Source organism: Pterocles gutturalis, unplaced genomic scaffold (genome assembly GCF_000699245.1).
Source record: "Pterocles gutturalis isolate BGI_N339 unplaced genomic scaffold, ASM69924v1 scaffold26853, whole genome shotgun sequence".
NCBI classification, from domain to species: domain Eukaryota; kingdom Metazoa; phylum Chordata; class Aves; order Pterocliformes; family Pteroclidae; genus Pterocles; species Pterocles gutturalis.
Genome location: NW_010121324.1, coordinates 3,840 through 25,445, shown reverse-complemented (window position 1 = coordinate 25,445; position 21,606 = coordinate 3,840). Strand labels below are relative to the sequence as shown.

The 21,606-nt window shown below is 40.1% G+C and overlaps 1 protein-coding gene across 1 annotated transcript; it reads right to left on the bottom strand.

Moving 5' to 3' along the window:
* Positions 1-1,982: 1,982 nt before the first annotated feature.
* ZDHHC3 (zinc finger, DHHC-type containing 3) lies at positions 1,983-15,300 on the bottom strand. The gene is made up of 6 exons (XM_010077209.1): positions 14,991-15,300; positions 12,292-12,415; positions 8,966-9,062; positions 7,032-7,113; positions 5,360-5,490; positions 1,983-2,735 (listed from the first exon to the last, which is right to left on the bottom strand). The coding sequence occupies exons 1-6, from the start codon at positions 15,298-15,300 to the stop codon at positions 2,577-2,579; spliced, it is 903 nt and encodes a 300-aa protein (XP_010075511.1). The 3' UTR covers positions 1,983-2,576.
* Positions 15,301-21,606: the final 6,306 nt, after the last annotated feature.

Sequence of the window (21,606 nt, the reverse complement as noted above, 5' to 3'; positions counted from 1 at the left end):
TTTTGCCTTAAAAAAAAAAAATTAAGGAGATAGGAAGGAATGTACAACTGTCAAAGATGTTTCATTACTGTTTAATGAAACTTTCTTTAAAAAATATATTTATCTCAAGTCTCTCACCTTCATTTCAGAAAGTGAGAATTGTTATTTCAAATTGAACTACCAGCTGTTTCTCTTTCCCATCATGCAGCTATTTCACTTAAAAAAAAAAAAAAAAAGGGCTCAGAAAGCATCACCTGTCACTACTCCAAATTACATAATTTTGAACAGAGACTGAAAAGAGAATTCTGTCTCAAGAGACAGAACGCACTGGGCACTCCCATTTTCAGAAAGAGGTGCAATTTTGCAAACAAGGGGACAGTAAGACAGGGTTGCCCTGTTGCCATGCAATGTGTAGGATATACCCATTTCTCCCACCATTGCCCTCATCATTCAGATTACACCCCCACATTGTACGGTGCAAGTCAAACCGAGGAGCCCTGGTTAGCGAGACACACATGACAGGCACCAACTGCAAGCTGTGATGATGCCTCATAGTAAACGAAAGCAGTTTGACTGAAAATACCAGTATTATAGAACACCATGTAGCAATTCACATTTGCTTGAAACGAGAAAAACTAATCACACTTTTTTTTTTCACAATAGTCAAAATGCCAGAACAATGTAACCAATCTTCCTCCAAAATGCACAGTGAATAAGGGCAATTAAAATAAAACAAAACGGGAGCGTGCGCCAGTAGAATTTAAAATCCAAACAATTTCTAAAGCAATGAACTGTACAGAGATGCATTCGTTTGTTAATTGCCTAGGTGACTAAAGCCTGCACCCCCCCTTGCAGAAACAGCCTGCTCACACAGCAGAGCCGTTACCAATGATCTCTTCCAAGTGGTGGAATAAAACCACTGATTAACAGATCAGTGTATTACTGATTAACTCATTTTTTAAACTTAACTCACTCAATTAACCTTTACATGCTTCTGCCTGCTTGCGCACAGAAGTGAAAGCTCAGAAAACCATTACAGTTTTTTTTTCCCAACATTTAAAGTGAAGAAAGAAAATACAAACAGCAAACAAGTTTTTGGAAAAGTTTTATTGCATTTGTTTTCCATATGGAAGCATTGACAGATTGAAAAGATGCAGCATTCACATTACTTCCAAAATGAGACATCCACTAAGTTTCTCCTTAGCTTATTTCCCTCCCTTCCCTCATGGCTTTGAAACAGTCTAACCAGGTCATCTTCCAAAAAAAAAAAAAAAAAGACCCCATTTTATTTTAAACCAAGGAAATAAAAAGATTCCTTGGCAGTCATGGACACAGCTGATTTGTATTTCTTTGTTTGCAATCACTTGATGAGCCTACGGGAGTAGTGATCCAAAAATATAATAAAATTCCTGAACACAAGGAGTTGGTTGTAGTTATGAATGGTTCAGCTCTACCCGTTTTTGGAATGCCTTCTGTCCCTCCCACTTTCACTGCCACACAGCTCATAACAGTATGCATGCTCCTTACCATCAATATTTCCCAACTTAAAACACTTACACATATATGTGGGGTGTGTTCACACACATCCACATGTATGCATAAAGAGGAGAAAAGATTTACAAAGCTCTAACCCAGGACAATGCTAAGAATATCGAATCACTCACCCTGCTACACCTACACATCCCGTCAATATTAGTCTTTACAGCAATCTGCCTCTGGGCATTCACATCAGTTTTTCACATTAACACTGTTTAGCAGGCATTGCTCTAACAACTCATTTACCAAGACAAACACACACACACACACAAACAAGATGATTCTGCTGTTCTGAACACTTGAAAATTCGATTTCTTTCTTTCCTGCAAGTGTAAGGCATTTAATAATCCAAAGAGTCTTCTAAATCTGCCACAGCTACCCTCAGAGGGCAACAATTTCCTGCACACAAGGGAGGGAACAGACAAAATAATGCCAGAAAGATGGAATGAGTTCTGTGGCTGGAAGGAAAAAGGATGGTGGGGCAGCAATTGGTGTTGGCAACATTTGTTAAGTACTTTATGCGACCACCAGGTCAACTGGCTCTCTTGCTGTATCATGTTCTTGTCTTGCACTTTTTGGTACGTGAAGTGTCTGCTTCCCCTTCAAGTTCACTTAGGAAAGAGCAATGTGCTCCTTGCGGAGGTCCAAAGGTGGCTGTGTAGGGCTGTTGGCACTCCTATGTCTTCCACAGAGCTCATCACAGTCAGGAGACAGCATGAGAATCTAACTCAGAAGAGGTGGGTCACAACAGAGAAGGAGGATCCCCTTCATATTAGTTATGCCATACAGAAAGCAGAGAGAAACAAAAGGCCAGTAAAGTTAACAAGATTGGGAAAAAAAGAAAAAAAAAAAAAAAGCAGCAGCAGTTTCAGCCAGAGATATAGAATTATCTAAAATTGTGGAATACAGGGCTTTTTTTTTTTTTTCCTCTGCAAATATCAGCCATTGAATAGACATAAAAAAAGTTTGTTTTGCTTTTTGTTTTAAACATTCACGGAAAATTTATAACAGTAGTGCTGTCATATGTTTCTATTTTAGTGGAAATGCTGGTCAAGAATTCCTCAGACCACATACTGGTACGGGTCTGCTTTTCCTTGGTCTGGTGTTGCGAATGGGCTAAGCCATGCTATAGAGAACGGATGGCCAAATACTGCTTTCATATTCATCCATTTTGTTTTTTTAGCCCATCTTCTCTCTTCCTTTTTCAACTGTTCTATTCCCTGAAAACAGAAATATCACATTTTCAGTCAAACACTCAGATTTTGTCATTCTGGATTTGGGGAAAGGTCTACTCTCAGTTGCCCCTTATCCAAAAGATTCAGTAAGAAAATAAAAACTCTTCTATACTGCCTTTCCTTCTTGTAGTTTTATACTAAAAAAATAGCAAGGATAGAAAATATTCCTTGTAAATAAAATTCCTTTCATCTTGTTTAGGCCTAGATATTTCATCAAATCTTTTAAGACCTGTCCTCCAATTGCCTCTAATGTCAATTAAAAAAAAAACTCACCACCTAAAACCAAACACAAAGTATGAGCTTTAACGGCTGAAAGTGTTATGTGCTAACCAGATGGAAAAGTTTTAGAAGAAACCATGATAAGCTCGCAGACAAAAAAAAACCCCACAAACCCAAACATAATCTCTATAATGCTCCCAGATTCACCAAGCAAGTTCAGGAAGTGCCCATGGCTCAGTGTAGCTGAGTCTACCTGGTGCCCCTTCATGTTTCATTAGAATCACTGCTAAAGCATGCACAGGCTGACAGCAGGGAGAAAGGGTTAAATAAGACACTGATTGGAGAGAAATCATTGGCATTGTTTAGTAAAGATTAGAGGGAGAACAAAAACGAGCCATCAAGCAATCAGCTGAAACATTCACTAGTCTATTTTTTTAAATTATTATCTGTATAGTGTCTAAAACCCACAAAGTAGATTTGTTCTTTCAGGAAAGCTCTGCCCAGCTGCCACAGAAGCAAAATGAACAAGTGCAATCACTGGAGAGCATTACTCTTCCATAGGTAGCAGCAGCAGGCAGATAATTCTGTTCTTTAACTTCAGATCTTTTGCAAGGTAAGCTTCTCCTGACCTATGTGTCTCTCCTGTGCTACCAATCAATGCATGCAATACATCTCTGTGTCTCCAATTACTGATTCTGGGAGCTCTGTAGAACATATGGGTCAACTGTAAGAGCTGTGCTGATCCCTGGTTAATGTCATCTCCAGAGAGAACAGCAAACTGCGAGGGTTCTGGGTCCCTTCAGGCAGAAAGGTACCATCCTGGTGGGACAGAGTACACAAAATGGAGAATGAGGTCTCCCAGTGAAAGGACAAGAAGCAGCCCTGACTCTAAAATGTGAGGGAAAACACTGCAAGAGACCACACCAGGAAGAATTTCACCTGGAAATACTCCTCTGCTCAAAATAGATTGCTGGCCAGACACAGCTAGCTCAACGCTAGCAAATCAACAATGAGACATTCTACAGAGCAAAATCCTTACTGGAACATATTAAAAAAGAAAACAAAAAGGAAAACTCACAACCCAACAGGGGGAGACCATATTCCATTTTTTATTTTGGATTGTGGCATTGTTCCTTTAACATCTATGTTCATTTGAGGTGAAGGGAAAATCAGGAGACTTATTTGTGTGCCTAGCTGTAGGAAGCAGCTTCTAAAAATTCTTGACGGGTTTCAAAGACTGGGAAATTCAGATGACGATTTCACAGGCAGTATTGCTAATTTGCGCCCTTAGTGATAAACTAAGCTCAGCAGGATCTTTTTGTTCTGAATGACACTGTACTCCTTCCTGGGGCTCTCTCCAGCAGAAAGAACAGCTGAAGTCTTTCTCTGAACACAAAAAGGCCACAGTGTGAACATCAGCCTCTTGCAGAAGCCAAGCATTAAAAAAAGTATCGCAAAAAAGACTCAGCAGCGACGGGCTCTTACAGTCTATAATGCTAGTCATAGCTCTCCAACGGCAGCAAAAACACCTGTGCTAGCCTCAACTGGCCATGGGCAAACAAGGGAAGGGGGAAGAAAACTAAAGGAGTTGGGGGAGGAAGTAAGAGTTGTCACTCTTTTAAGACTATTATTACTTCTCTTCGACCACTCCAGATAATCCAAACATCTGAGCGTGCTTGGTGAAGGCCGGCAGTATTCACAAGTGTGGGAACATCCCCAGGAGTCACTAGCTCCATCTTTACAGACACGGGAAAATTCAGGGATATACAACAGACTGCAAACACTACCATGTAACCTCTGCTGTGCCATCTTCGAACTGGGGGTGACATGGTGGCTTTGCAGCAGACTGTACCCAGCAGGTTTCCACGAGCCTACTCTGCTCCCTTTTCTATTTCCCCTCTGGCAAGAGTTTTTGAACTGTTTAACAAGCATCTAAAACTGGAAATCTTCTAGACTAAAAGAAGCATGTGTGCGTCTGTGTACACATATATAACCCTCCCCACCTACTCATCTTGGCTTCCCAGCACATAAAGCTGTAAATAGTGACAGCAGGGAACACACAGCTCAATTTCTGGCAATACCAATGTAAAAGCACTTAATTGAAGGAAAAAAGGTTCTCGAATCCACAGGGACAAAACCCAGTTACCAATGCCTTCCTTATCAGAGGTACTGTCAGCACAGCAACCCAGACAATACATAGGTGTGTGCTTCTTCTCTCAGTAACCTTCAGAGAGCACAACCCAGCACTGTGCTAGCTCGGTTTATTACACTGGGTCTTTCCTCAAAAGGAATACAAACTCCCCGTGCAATGAGGTAAAACCCTGCAGCCCTTCACTGTTTGTACAAACGGTGAGAAAGACAGGGTAAAGGAGAGAACGTGAGACACCCACCGTTTCATCAGTGCAGATGGAGTGTACTTGGGTCCCAAACATAACCGAGGTGAAGATGAGGAACAGGAGAGCCTCGAAACACAAGAGGATGAGAAGAATCACTGTAGTTGGTGGTGAGAAGGAACTGCATTCTGTGAAGACAAAACAACAGAGTTGGAACGGGAGAGACCAGGTAATGCAGCAGCTGCAAAGCACCTGCTAAGGCACGAGTTTCCCATATTCAAACTGTCAAAATAAATTACATGATCACCATTCTCAGAAAGGTACACAGGGAAGCTCTGACATTCTGGAGAACATTCAACAATGAAATGATCACTCCTGCAAGTTTAAAAAAACCCCAAACAACCAAAACCAAGAAAAACCCTGCAACACTTCAAGAACGCAGCTTTCTTTTCCACTGAGGTGTTTCCCCAGCACACTGGCTAGGACTCCACTCTACTCCATTTTACCTCCTAAACCTTAATCTGAACAGATTTTCCACAGTGATAAAGTCCCATTAGAAATCTCAAGCTGGTGATCAGGACACAAGGATATTTCTGTAGCACCAGCATAAAACCAGAGTACGCTTCCTTTCATAACTGCTCTAAGTCATAGCCTAAAGGGCAGATTCAGCCAAATTCTTATTTTTCCTCATACTCTATAGTGCAAACTCAAGCAAGAGCTGAAAAAAAAAAATCTGAGAAAGTAACTATAAAAGAGGAGCAGAAGAAATAAAGAGGAAGGAAAAAGTTATAGGGCAAAAATCACAGTGTTGAGCCTAGTGTTGTAAATGTCAGAACATCTCCAGATTTTTCTGAAATCCAGAAATGAGTATCACCACTCTGGCCACTGTAACATCAAATCCAGATGTTCTCAGTGGCAGCCAGCAGCTGTTATACAAAGCTTTGAAATGCTGAACAACCTTGTAAAATTCAGTTCATACGTGTAAACATACTCATCCTCTGCAGCATTCTAAACTAAAACCAGTCATTGTATTGAGTGATACAACTCTTCCAAGAAAAACAAAGCTAATGCTTTTCCAAAAATATCCACATGAAGCACAAACATCTGCACACACATACTTTGACAGCTTGCTGTTTGACTCAGCATTACCTAGAGGATTTCCTACATCCATTTGTGTTTTTACAAACATGTCTCAACTGGCTCTGTGAAAATTTACTCACTGGCTGCTCCAGAGTGAGGGCTGGGTTGGTTTATTTGTTTGTTTGTTTTGTGGGAAGGAATTCTTGTGAGGGTGGGTTTTTGGATCTGAGTTCGCATGTTTTCCTGGCAGTCTTGCAAGAATGATTCACGTTACCCTTTTAAAAAAAGCACACACATTCTTCTTATCTTGTGTTGGCATTCGGGAAACTAGTGTTTCTTTCATGTCAACAGTAGATGATTGCACACATACTATCCAGGTGTCTTTACCTCTCAGCTGCTCCCTAGGCAGCATCAAGCTTAAGTTGAAATGGGGCTTTTCAGGACAGAGATACCTGAAGGTCAGAAAGAATTATGAAATTCTAGGATTGATCATAAAAAATAAAAAAAAAAAGGAGATAGCACAGCAGAGCCCTGATAGCATTCTTCTGAAAGCAGCATAAAAGGGGTTTGCCTTACACGCAAACTACATTATAAGGCCTTATTCATAGGCTAATCTGATATTTTAATTAGATCCTTTGTTAGTACTCACTTGTCCAGTCTTCTTCAAAGCAATACAAGAAGTGAAATCCCACCATGATTAGAGCATGCAGGGAAATCAGTGCTATATACATCTGAAAAGCAAAGGATGTCATATAGGTATCAGGTAAGCTTAAAGACCAAAATGCTAAATCTTCCAAACACTTCAAATAAAGCAAACTGTTAAGACTTCAAGAAAAAAACCAAACCATCTCAAAATCCACCAAGCCCCCCCCCACTCCCCTTAAACCTGGCAAATGCCAAGACCACACAGACTTGTTCTGGCCTCACTACCAGCTCTGAGTGCTCAGGGAAGACTATTCAATTCAAAGCCAGCTGGACACAAAACCCAGTCTCCTGCACCCCAGCTTCCACACATCTTACTGTCCTTATCTCCACCGAGTACAGCACAACTTTCAGAGAACAGCAACTCTCCGAGGTATATCATATTGTCAAAGCTTACATCCTTGCTGAAGAGCATTATAGTTTCCCAAACAACAGCTAATTTGTTTTAACCACAAAAAGCACTGTATCTATTTCCCAGCATGTCAGAAAAATGATTTTTTTTTAATAAGTGTTTTTTCCTGAGGCATGCCAAGTTTCTCTCAAGCTTTAATACTTTGTACTTAATTCTTTTTGTTTTAAATTAGGTCTTAGCTTTTTTTTTTCTAACAAAAAGCTTTACACTATATGCAATGCTACACACACACTACAACTTACCAAGACACAGCTAAAAAAGATGATGCTCCAGAATCTACAGACCCTGGCAAAGGACTGCAGGTATTGGAAGTGAGAGAGCTTTGTTACAAAAAGCCCCCGTGGAATCAGTAAAAGGTGATAGGAGAGTATTTTGTTTTTCCTTGCAAGTTGAGCATGCTGCTGTTCTTTCACCTCCCCGAATCTTAAAAAGAACCAAGAATAAAACCAGCAACTCTCCTTATTTTGTTTCTCTCTCAACTATATGAAGTGTTTAATACAGCCTGCTTGAAAGTAATTGTCAGTTTTAACAGAAACAAAAATCCTTCTGATAGGATTAAAACCCTTAGCTCACTCCTCATGGTGAAAAAAAACCTTGCTCGAGGGAAAGAAATTGGATTTGTTTTGTTCTGTAATCTACATCCTACCAAGCCACACCATAGTAGAGAAATTTAGCAGTGAGCCTTTCCATTTAACTGAAAATCTTCCCCTTTTTACTCAGCAATAAGAGGACATTCTTCCTTGAACCTACAGATGTCTCAAAAGATTTATTAATAAAACAGAGCATCACTGAAACTCAGGCCTTCTAATGTTCACACTACTCCCACGGGATATTTCCACTTTGCTTTGATGAAAGTGATTTCAACCCTTCCATAAATAGGCAGTATTCAAATCTGCACTCCTGTTTTCTTACTCATGATGCCACAGACGGTACCAAAAGTCAAACACCTCCTTGGTTTTCAAGTACAGAAATAAATCACTTGCAAGTACAAGATGGATAATTCTTGCCAAAGGGGATGTAGACCCTCCACTCCTTCCGTAAGATGTGGCAACACCTCTCTCATGATCTCATCTCACATGATCCCCCTCCTTCATACAACTACATTTAGGAACCCTACGTATAGCCTGGGACCCTACCAGCCACAGGACGGTGTAAAAGGATGGCCCACAGCCCACACCTCAAAGAGCTCAACACCACAATAAACTACTCACATTACAAAATCGTGCGCTGAGCAACTGTCAACGCAAACCTCACAAAACCCTGGCAAATACTTCCTGTGATGCCTTTTCCCCACTGTTGTGTTGTGTTTTCCCTAATTAGCGAAACAAGACTGCAACAGTTCCCTGTAAAGTCCCTCTGAAACAAGAAAAAAAAAAGAAATCCAGCCTTCAGAGCTGCTTCACAGGCTACACACAGCATTTCATCGCTGCCCACTGCACAACCTCAACCACCGCTTGCAAAATACTTACTGTAAACAGTACAAAGTACTTCTGGTTATTCTCTCCTACACAGTTATTGACCCACGGGCAGTGATGGTCCATTTTCCGAATACACCTCTTGCAGACACTGAAAGAATACAGGTCTTTATCTATAGCACATTTCATTGCAGGAATACAAGACTTCACAGGGGCTTGGGGGACATGGAAATTAAAGGAAAAGAATAAGAGGTGAAATTTGAACCCAAATAAATTTACTGGTGACCACATTTATATTTGTGGTTTGCTCACTTGACTATTTTTGTTCAAAATCAACCATAGAAGACCAAATCACCATTGTAAAAAATTAATACCAAGTAAGACATATTAGCATAATATTCACGTCAGTGGTTCTGCCAAAATATGGTTTGAGCAATACATTCAGGCAGATGGAAAAAAATAATCTGTGATTTAGTTTAGTTTCAATCTATTTGGTCTATGAAAATGTCCACAGATTAAGAACAAACAAAAACCAGAAAGATATGAAAATCAGGAATGAATAAAGGTATTTTTCAGAGTTAGTAATAACAGACTAAGGTTTATTTGCTAACATTAGCTGGTAGCAGGAATTTGAAAAAATAAAACTAAATAAAGCATTAGAGAATATTCCTGACATCAAGGTAAACCACACACTAGCATAAAACAGCTGTGGCAGTCTGTCAGGAAGACAGTACCACAATATACATTCAAGGTAAAATTAGATGTTAAAGCACTTCACAAAACCGGACTAATAAAATCAAAATTCAAATTCTTGCCAGCGTGCACATTGTGGCTAGCAGTCAAATAATTAAAAGATTATTACTTTGTCTGAACATCATTCTCCTGCTTAGGCAGTAACTGCTTCAACTCACATAATAAAGGAAGCCTTTCTGTCTGCTGCTTTCTCATATGATGGGAGACGAAAGGCAGTCTCCTGATACCACATTGCACAAACAAGCACAGAAATCAAATATGAAAACACAGAAAACCCCGAAAAAAAACAACAATAGACCCAGAAAGGAAACAGCTATTCCAGAACAATTCTGGCAGCGCTGAAACAGAAAGGATTGAGGGCTCTACTCATTTTATTTTTCTTCTCACAACAAAAAATATTTTGACCTTAATACAAACAAGAAACTTCAACAGCCAAATGCTTAAGGGAAACTCTGACAAAAACATAAACACATCCTTATGAGCACGTATGAATAAATAATAGAAAACCTCTCCGTCAGAACAGTCTTGCACTCATTCTATGTGGTGAGAGAGGGTAATCCCCAAGGATACATGCCATTCCTGAAAAACAAATGAGCTGCTCTAGTCCTGACCCTAAATGAAAGGCTGGTCAGGGCACGGGTACCCTACCACCTGCCAGCCCCAGGTGCAGCGGACACCAGGAAAAGCCTGGTTTTGCTAGAATAAGCAGCTTGAAATTATTTTTGAGCTATATGGGGACTCAAATCAGCTGGCAGAGTAAAAACATTACCTGCCAGATAATGTCATACATCATAGGACAAGTATCAATTACTGGTTTAAAAAAAAAAAAACAGGTGGGAGGGGAAGGCAGGGCAGGTGGTGTAAAGCAGGAGGATGCCTCCCTGCGGTCTAATTTATTGCATGCAAAGGCGTACACACTTCCCTTGGGCTCTGAGACAAGGTAAGTACCTGAGCAACCTCTTCAGTTGCTCCTAGGTCCTAGCTCCCCAGAGGGACAACCTGAAGCAGCCAAGCCAAAGGAGACCCTGGCGAAGGAGGTGGTTAAGGCTGAGAGGAGAGGTTTTATTCCATGCTTGTGTACCAAAAGCAGTTGGACAAGAGGCAAAACATGAAACTAGCTGGTGGAAAAAGAAATGCAGAAGCTAAAACTGAAAACTACATGCAGCAGGGAGTGCCCATCCTCGGACACTCTCCCCCTGCTCAACCACCCAGTTTCCAAATGCTGGCAGGAGTCCTTTGCTGGGCATGGGGGACTCACAAAATAGCAGATGAATGAAAAAGCGCTCTTGTCCCCCAGGTATACAGCTAGCAGTACCTCCCGCTGACACATATGCGCAAACTTGATGCACTGAAGTCCAATAAATGCCCCTACCCCACAAAAAAATGTTTGACTGAAGATCCTCAACAGCATCAGTGCTCAGTGGATCAGTTTCCCAAATTTTAACACCTAAAAAATTATCTTAAAGCATAGAAAAAAGGACCATGGAGACAAGGTTTCATGTTTAGCCAAAGTGTCTTTTCCATTTGCCTACACTGTGAGCCATCAGCAAGACAGCATTTTAGATGTGAAGTTTCATTCATAATTGAAGAAGTGTCAGAGGGGATTTTACAGTAGCATTAATAAGTGATAAGCATGATCACATTGCTACTGCTGAATAACCAGCTCCTGATTTTGATTAAAATAAAACATAAAAATAAAAACATTTGCAAACTAAAGCTCTGAAAACAAATATGAAAAATGCAAACAGCAGAACAAGTTTGTTCAGCTCAGTACCACATATTCCCCTCCCCGCAAGACCTGTGCATGAATCAGCAGTAACCATGATACGAGCCCTCTCAGTATGCATTGGGTTTGGAGTAGGTAAGGAAGGGACACCAGTGCAAACTCATTAACTACTTACTGGAAAGGAGGCTCGCTTGTTTTAAAAGTGGAAGAGAATTTTAGGAAGTAGGTTTTTTTTTTTGCTCACTGCCTTTAGTACTAAAAAGCTCACTACCAGTTACTCTCTCCAGGGAAGTTTATCCTAGCAGAAAAAGAAAGGACATGACAGATCAGTAGGCATACTGAGCTGTCACAAATAAGAAAATAAAGTCACCGTAGTCAATGAAAATGTGGAAGTCAGAACTCTTAAAAAATATATACAGTTTGAGTTTTAACTTAACTGAACTTTAGTTTTAAGTTAAATATCACTTCTAAATAGAACCTACAGTTAGACAAATGGGTTTGTGAACAAAAGCAAAAATAGAAAGGACACTGACCTTTTGAGAGAAATGGCATCTTAAGGATTTCTGTGCATTTTGATATATAATGTCCCTTTTTAAGTCACATTTACATTAAAATTTATGGAATGCAAATTACAGGTCTGAAGTCAAGGCAGCATTCATTTTAAGTGTTCCTCTCTTTGCAAGAAGTGGCCCCAGCCTGCTATAGATGAAAACTTGTCAGAAAAGACCCAAGATTTTTTCAGAGAAGTTTGAAAGTGTCTGGCACTATTAGCAACGGAATTCGGATGCCAGTCTCTCAACGGAACCACTCCAGTCTTGGACTCTAACAACAATTTAGATCAAGGCACACTAGATAATTCTTGAGGTCTTGATAAAAGAGCAGTCCTCAGAAAAGATTTTACCTGCAGTGATGTGCTCTGTCAGGTTTGATGCTACAACATTTTGGGCACTTGTAAACCACCTGTCCTGGCTTTAGCTGTAAACTCTCAATGAACTCCTTTGTGGCATTACCTTTGGGTACAGCCCCTGCAGACAAAAAAAAAAAAAAAAAAACAGAAGATTAACTTCTGGACATTACGAGTGCAAGGAACAACAGGATGGCTTAAAACTATGGGAGGGGAAGGAAGAAAAAGAAATAAAAACTTCACTAAGATCAGCAGAGTTTCAGGAAGAGCAAGAGGATTCAGAAAAAAAAATCAAAATGAGATCCTAATACATGGAACTACATACTTACACATCATTTTGTTTGTTTTTGGTTTCTTAAACATCAGTAAATCTTCACTTAAGCACTTGGTCCTTTGTAATCCTATAGTAACCTTAAAATATTTAAGAAACCTCATCCCTCTCTTCACATCTGTCAACAAATTTATCATGCCAGTGTTTGATATCACAAATTGGAAACCACAGATGTTTTGTTCCAGTAGAAGCAGCTAGTTCTGAAGTATCATTGTATACTCTAAGAGCTGCTGGTAAATGCCTCATGTATTTATAGCTATGTTTCCATTGTGTGTTTGTTTGTTACATTAGGGTTTAACATTCAAACAGTGAACACTAAGAATCCTCCCACCTGAATAACACTAACATTCTTAGCTGTGCAATTTCTACTTTAAAGGATGTGTCTTTAAACAGGTAACTATTGCTGCTGCAGGAGCCTGAGTTCAAGAGTTTCCAGCCTTTCTAAGGCCATAAATTTGATTAAAAAAAAAAACAAACTACAAAACCAAAACCCCACCATCCAAAAAAAGTAATGAAATATGCTGTATGAAATCAGTACTGGTACACTGGCACAAACACACCTCTGTGGATGTAAGGCTTTTATACTGAAATAAAAACAAGGATGCAATCAATCTTTTAACACATTTCTGATGGAACAGTCTCTTTTTAACACATCTATACAACCTCCCAACAGCAACAGAACACATCACAGGCCTGACCAATTTAAAAATGACCAAGACTAATTTCCACAAAACACTACAACACATGTTCTCTCTCTTTAGTACACAGCAAAGCTCAAAACCTTAGGGATGTTTTTAGCAAGAACCCCCAGGAAGCAGTTCCTGAAAAGCATGACACACACTGATTGATACAATCCTGAAGAATTCAGGTGTTCATTTATTTATAACAAGGACTCTATTTGTCCGCCTCAGCAGTGCTGTTTCAGTCTGATCCTAGGCGTGCCTGTTTCTCCCTGTCCCAGCAGTTTCCTTCATCCCTGACTCACACTGTCTGCCAGATGTTGCTGCATCCCTTCACTTTATCCTCCCTCCTCTATTTTAATTAGCTGATTTCCTCATTAAAAAAATAAAACAAAATCCCACTGTCTCTCACCATTCAGACACATAAATCCCACCACACACTAGGAATTAACTTATCTTTTCTAAATTACTCTGCATAGAGATTGTATCTGCTTCTGCAATGCTGCTTGCCCAGCCTGCTTCAGAATACAGCTTTTGTTTCAGAGGAGTTCCTGCTAACTCTGCAAAGTAATTCCAGTGACCTGACGGTCCCCAGGCATTAAAGCCACACAACATACACTAATTAACAACAAGAATCTCTAGGATATAAACTATGTAAGAAATTGCTGCAACTCTCTTCCTGAGTCCAACGAACAGAAGTTTCATCTGCCACTTACAGTTCTGCCCAGCAGCAGCAGCACGCAATGCATTGGTCCTTACCATGAACTGTGAAATTACCCCAAATCAAGCCTTTTCTGAAGTGCTGGGGCTTCTGGGAGAGCTGGAAACTAAGAAACAAAGATTACACTGAAGTTTTAATGGCACCTAACATGGTTTCAAATAGGAAATGACATTTGGAAGGACGAATTAAAGTATCGGGGCACACCACCATTCCCAACAGCAACAAGAACACTCAGGAGGAAGGGCCCAAGAGGAGTCTAAGCTTATTTTTCCTTCCACCGACTGCTGGAGATGGGGTTTTGAACTGAATCTACTGTCCAGGGGTTATTCAACAAAACAAACCATCACAAGCCACTCAGAATAAGCGCGACAGTACCAAATTGTATCTTCTCATGAAGTGAGAGACAAGAAAACAGCAGACCAGATGCCTCATAAAGCCGTGTCCTGCGGAGACAAGGGGGTCTTACAGCTCTGATGTTTCCTGCCTGTCTAAGAACTGTCAGCTCTCAGCATGCTCACATGGTACTTCAGCATGGTTCAATAAACTCAACTAAATCACTAGTATGAGAGATGGTAACGTGGATTTTCAAAACAACGCACGTTCTACTCCGTTCTGCTGAAGCAATACTTGCCAAGGCAGCCAACCAAAACCAGCTTTTCCAGCTTTCCTGTTTGTCAAGACCCAAGCCGCAAACACGAGATCTGCCACTGGGGAGAAAACAGCATCAGAGAGAAACGCTCTCCTTCCCAGTGCAAAAAGAGGAGCTGCTCACACAGTGGGAATCTAAAGCCCGGTCCTTGACTTTGCATCTGACTTGAGTGGGATGAGAAATTAGCATACCACAGCAGCCGGCTGACACACACGTTATTTAAATCTGCCATTCACTCTGCAACCAAGTTACCCAACATCTAGCAGGCAAGAAAAACACCTCCTATTTCTTTCTGAGACATAGAGAGAGAGATACTTACTGGATCTGTCAGCATAGCACGAAAATGTGAAGCCAAAGCGAGGAAAGCCAAGGTGTTGAACAGTGTGCCATTGATGACACTATAAACATAATCTCTCGATGGAACTAGCATGACGAGAAGGACTACAAAGTCGGCATAGAACACCAGCATCCAGGTCACGACAGCACATGCAATACCACAGCCATCTCGAATAAACCACATTGTTCCCAGGGAAGGGAGGCTAGGAGGTGGAACACACTTTTCTGGCTGGAGGTATTCAGGTGTCCTTTCAATATCTCGGAAGCGGTGGACTGGAGTAATCATCATAGGCTATTATGTCCATACTTGCATCTGAAAGAGAGGCAGAAACAGCGTTCACTGCTTTGCAAGACCTGCAGACCTCTGTTCGCGTAATGGCATGGGGATCACCTGGGAAATTCCAAATTGCAGAAAGTGAGTTGAAGAAGCAAAAAAGATAAATAAATCAAACACGAAATAATGGATTTGGAAACCAGACTCTTGTGCTGAAGAACGCTTCTTACTCGGAAGACTCCTAAGTGCTTTTAAGACCTGCTTAATTACACATTAAATCCACCGCTATGCCACCTCCACTCCCTCGGAGGAAAGGCAAGTGTTTTAATGAGGACAACAGTGATCAGACAGGTGCCAACGGGAGCAGTCCCAGCAGGGACTGATGCAGAAACTGGACACAGTCATGAAGGGGAAAAAGTAAAGACCTGGCACAGCTGGCAGGGTCTCTTTTTGCTTTGTCAGCCCTGCGGAAGGGAAGGGTCTCTCCTGCAGATACTAGGAAGCTTAGCAAGTGGGAGAAGAGGACTTCCACAAAATGTAGGCATTTGAGAAAACAAAAAAGGTGCTCAGAAGATGTTGGCACGGGATCAATCAACCTGCACCGTGAACGTACAGCACTCAGGTTAGAGCACACCTGGAATGCTAGGCTTTGAAAGTGGCTCTTTATACACCCAGCAACTTCTTCCAAAGACACTTTTTCACAGAGTGTTCACACAACGCCCTAAATGCTCGTAACTGCTACAACCTCAACATAAAGGCCTGCCTTCTACAAAAACAGATAAAATAATTCTACTATCAAACACACTTGCATAGACCTGAACAGAAAGGTTCAGCCTCCTCCTATTTCAACATGTAAGGATTATTCTCTCAGCTCTGCAAAAAATCGAGGGCATTTTTCAGAGAAAGAGAGACAATGTTCACCATTAATTACATTTCGTGACAAAAAAAAGTTCATACGGAAGCTATTTTTGTGTTTAATTGTTAAAAAAAGTGACACTGTTGCCTATACAAAATGGATGAATTTTACAGAAAACTCAGTCAGTTTCAGATGTTTCATGAATCTGAAGAAAGTCTCATGGACTATCACTAAAGCATAACAGTTATATTTATACATACATTACACAGAACAGAAAAATCAAGATAAAAATGTGCACGTGCGGATCCCATTTACTTTGAAAAAACTACAAAAGAAAAAAAACTAAAAAAAACCCCTCTCCTCCTCATTCACAGAATTCACATACCACATTGTAATTACTTCGTATTTATTTATCCACAGCTATAATTTAGCCTCATGCCTCCTGATACTTAGGGAGACAAGCTATGTAATTTTCAGAAACAGCAATTACCCAATCTGGTGGTTTAAGTTAACATAAATCTATACCTACTAGTAAATCCACACCTTTTCTGCAGTTTTTCACTATTTCTGTAAGGATGATTATGTATTCATACGCTCATACAGACTTAACGTGTACTTAGAAGACTCCATCCCTCCCCTCCCTCAAGGAAACAAGTTAAACTTCGTTGCATTATTTAATAATCTTACTAAAATTGTTATGCTGGTTTGCCATCTCAAAACCTGACACAATTAAAGACTCATGCCTGACAACATTTAGTTGACAGTAACATCGTATTGCTTTAAAAAATAAGGAAGAAAACAGTAATTTAGGTGTTCAGTTTTCAAACAAAATTCTTAGACTTGACAAATCAGGTGCAGTAACAAGCTGGGGTAGCCCTGAACACAGACTTTCGGGATTTTCTGCCTTTTTTTTTTTTTTCCTGCCCCTGAGGTTTTGTTTCCCAAAGCAAAGGAATGAAACAGCCACAGGAAAAGCAAACTCCTATTTAACAGGGGAATTAGTTTGACAAGTCACCTTAAGGTCAGTATTAATAGAGACAGACTGGAAGCTAGACAGATTAATAAAACTGTGGGTTTAGTCCCGAACAGCACACTTCAGCAGCCAAATAAAAATTCACCTCTTGCAAAGGCAGGAAGTGGTTTCACTCCAATAGGAGTTCTACAGCACTCTCTCTCAGAAATCTTATTGAGCTAAATTTAAAAAAAAAAAAAAAAAAGCTATTGTTACGGAACTGTCTAAGAAACTGGAAGGAGCCTTGAGGCACCTCATTCTGAACGCCTGGGGCCTCGTTTCTGCAGCGCAGTAAGGAAGTGGTTAAGAGGACATAGCTCAGGCCTCCAAATTCTGACTTTGGCTGGTGGACAAATTTGTTATTTAATGCACTTTGTTTTTCAATGCTTGCTTTAGAGGCATCATCAGGCAACAAAATGAAAAATCAGTAACCAGTACATAAAAAAGCATTCATTATTTGAAAAATACATCTGTGTTCTAGTGTACATTATCTTAAGAGTCAAACTGCAGGAGCTTAGAGTCCCAGCTTCTCTTCTACATGACCCGGTTAGGGCTTTTTTGTTTTATTTCCTTGTTCTTTCATACACAAACATCTGGTTTTGTTTATGATGTCCAACCTGGTATTTTCATATAAACAATAAAAAAAAAAATATTATAGGGGGGAGGAAGCAGTAACTTGCCCTAACTGGTCTGCCCTTGAATCATGCTGCATATGAACTTAATTTATAACACACAGATGGGACATGTCAGTCCCTCCTGCTCTGGAGCAAACAATATGTAAACAGTGAAGGCAAAGGGCTTAGGGACTTAATCACTGCGTCAGGCTACACCAGAGGCCACTAGGTAAGTGTGAGCCACAGTGACAACACAGACATCCATTTAGCTTAAGGACATGTCAGAGCAAAGACCTTTTTTATCTGGAAGGCATTTGGCATTACCAGAATAATCAAAAAACCATGTAACAGGCACATTAGAAATGTAAATAAAACAAAATCCACTTCCTGCTGCAATGAACACGTAAAATATGCTGTCACACCCTATACAAATTAAGTAACTGTCTTTTGACCTGCCACAAGCCATGTTAAATATCTATTTTTCAATGGCCTGTGGCCACCAAAGAAAGCGTTAAGAATGAACCTAAGGAATGACGTGGGCCTTCACGCAATGTGTACTTGAAAGCTACCTGTTTTTGATGTTACAAAACTTACACCAAGCTTATCGCCATCATCATTGTCACCCAGCTGACTTTCATGGCATTACTCATGCTAGTGAAGTCAAGCACAGGGGTATGACTCGAAAAACTACAGTATTACTATGGACATTAAAAAAAAAAAAAAAAAAAGAGAGAGCAGGGTAGATTGTGCATTTTTTGAGGTTTTCCGTTAGGGTTTTTATGTAATGAGGTACTTCAGAACAGCTTGTACGACACGCATAGAACCAGAGGTCATTGACAGTATTTTGAGAGCTGACAACGCTGAAATTAACCAACATCATCAAAAGAAAGCAAACATGCTACCAGTCATGTTATATTCATGCTAAACTAAGTCATGTAGATCCACAGGACAGGATGTCCCTTTAAATAAAACCAACAAACCCCAGACAGACAGACTGATAGATGGCTAGACAGACAGAAACTGCGAGAGTTAATTTTGAAGTTTATTTCATTTTTCTGTAGATAAAAATGCATTGATTCAAACATTGCATATTTAATCTTCCTTTGCAACAGAAATAAGTATGTCTTCTACCTAACAGGATATTTACCTATGTTCCTCCTGCTACACTTCCATACAGCCCAAATCTAACAACAAGCCTGTCAAAACTTGCCAAAGCAAGTTCTAGTAAGGATAATAAGGAAATATCAATATTCATACTTTTTTCCTCAATGGCTTCTGCAAGGCCTAAAAAGCTTTATCTCATCAACAGGACTGGAACAAAACAGCCCAGCTATGCTGAGAATTTTTGGCAGTCTCCTGCCGATTCATCCAGATATCCATCGCCGTGGCTGTTTCCAACTCCTGGCTTACAAAACCCTGGAGGGTCGATGGGACATTTCTAACAGGTCTGTGAAAGGCAGCTAAAAAAAGCAAGCCTATTATTAGCAGGCTTAAATTTGCTATAGAGAGCTGTAATTCCATTGGAATATTGTCGGGATTCCACACATGGTTAAATAAAAATTAAAAAAAAAAACAACCAACCAACCAACCAACAAACCCACAAAAACTCAAAACAACAACCCAAATGCTAGTTGGAGAACCACTGAATTTCTGATCCCCCCCCCCCCAAAAAAAAAAATCAAACAAAGCAAACCCAACCCCAATCAAAAAATCCAAACAGGTCAAAAAACTACTCCTCCCAGGTTCAAATGGCAAAAGCAATAGGGAAGGATCAGGCTTAATGAACACTGCACTGATGTGACACTCAACAACTCAGATCAAAATGTCACAGGGTAAAGTCAGTCCTGCTAGCCCTACTCCAGCCACCCCAGCAACAGGGTAACAGAATTATGCCTGGTGCAGAGAATTTTTCATTTTTCTGATGTAAATTCAGGACATATTAAGCGTTATGGTTTCAGCCTCAGTACTACATTCCCAGCTGCAAGTTTGCTTTTAGCAAGAGGCTCACAAACATCTCCGATTCCCCTGAGCCCTTTGGCTACTGAACTCATGCAATTTCAACAGTTTCAGCTCCCATACTGCAGAAAAATGGCATAAAGAAATCAGAATGTGAATTATATTAAATCCATTTAAAATAATCTTTTAAAAATTACAAAACTTAAAGTGTTTTCTGAGGCTAAATGCACAGGCTTGGATTACCTGCCTTGGAAAGGGGGAAAGAGAGCGCATAAAACCAGAAGGTAACCCAGTTATAACATTTTTCTATACATGAAGGGAGGAAGTGGCTATGTTACAATGTTGCTTTATAGTCACAATTTAGAAAATTGTTTATATCGTTAACTATTTTGATGAATAATAATTTGTTATTTTTTATTTTAAATTTATTTATTATTTTAAAGAGGCCACGCATGAACAAGACCTTAGTAAAAATGGATCACACTAAAATAACATTTTATTATTTTTATTAGAAGCATCTTATTAGAGAGGAAGATTTAATTGAAGTCATGCACTTCTGAAGAATATATTTGAACAGCAGTAAGAAGATGCAAAGGGAACTTCTCCCTTAGGAAAGCAGGGGGAGGTGGAAATTACCTCAAAGACATCTGCTAGATCTAGAAGCTCCATCCTGAGGGCTCAGAAGAGACGCAGCCACAAAGGGCACAAACCCCCCAGTTCTCCTCTCATTTACATCAGCGCTAACAAGAAGCAACGTCAACAGTGCCAGAGGAATTCCATTAGTAGAACTGTAAGGAAAATAAGGCCATGTTTTCTCAATTAAAAACATGCTTTGTCCTATCCGCACATCTGTGGTACACCATCTCGCAGCACTGATGGTAACAGCTTCCTGGTTAATGTCTATATAATTTCTGTTTAACTAATGGATATGTATCGTATAAATAAATTATAACACAATAAAGACGGACCTAACAGTCTGAATTATCTGGTAAGTGATTGTACCCGCACCGACAAGGCCTGTCAGCTGCTGGCCTGAGCAAAGGAGAGCAGATAAAGACCCTGTCCAAGGTACAGAGACACCGGACCACTATGGATGGGGGGCAACACTGGGGCAAGGGCTAGGAACAGGACACAAATCACAACGGCAGTAGAGACAAAGGTCAAAGAAATTCTATCACTTCAATCTTTCAGTTTCCCAACAGACTAAATACATACAAGCTACTTAACCTATGTAAAAACAGAAATATTAAAGCAGCTTTGTGGCATTGTCACCTTATCTGGAGTATCGGAAGCAGAAGGAACTTCACTGGGAAACAGAAAACAACAAACGGGGGTGTCATGCTTTCCCAGAGCATTGCAGTTATCCTGAACAGCCAGCCTGATGAGAGACAAAACAGGAGAAGCTGTCCTGCTCTTCTAGACAGCTTTGCAGTTTTGATGCTGACTCATGACTTAAAACAGCAAGCCACTGGATTAAGGGAATTTTGTCCTGTATCAACTTAAAAAAGAAAAGGAAAAGACAAAAATTAAAGGGGAAAGGTTTGTCTATACAACTGGCATTATTTTTAGCATCTATTTAAAAACTACATTGCTTTCATGGAATAAGGAACATATTTTCCAAAGAAGCAGAAAAGAGTTGCAGCTTTAAAGTTTTAATCATAATAAAAAGCTGGCAGAAACATTCTAATCTGAAAAAATAATCTGAATAATATCTTTCAAGGCAGAAAGACCACCTTAGCTATCAGACATGCCTTTTCACTCAGGTGGTCTAACCCAGGATTTGGACCTCATCTGCTTCTGCTACAGCCATCCCCTCACAAGTACGAACAAGTCAGTCTCTCCCTATTTTATTCCCCCACTTGTAGTCTACACTACAAGTAAGG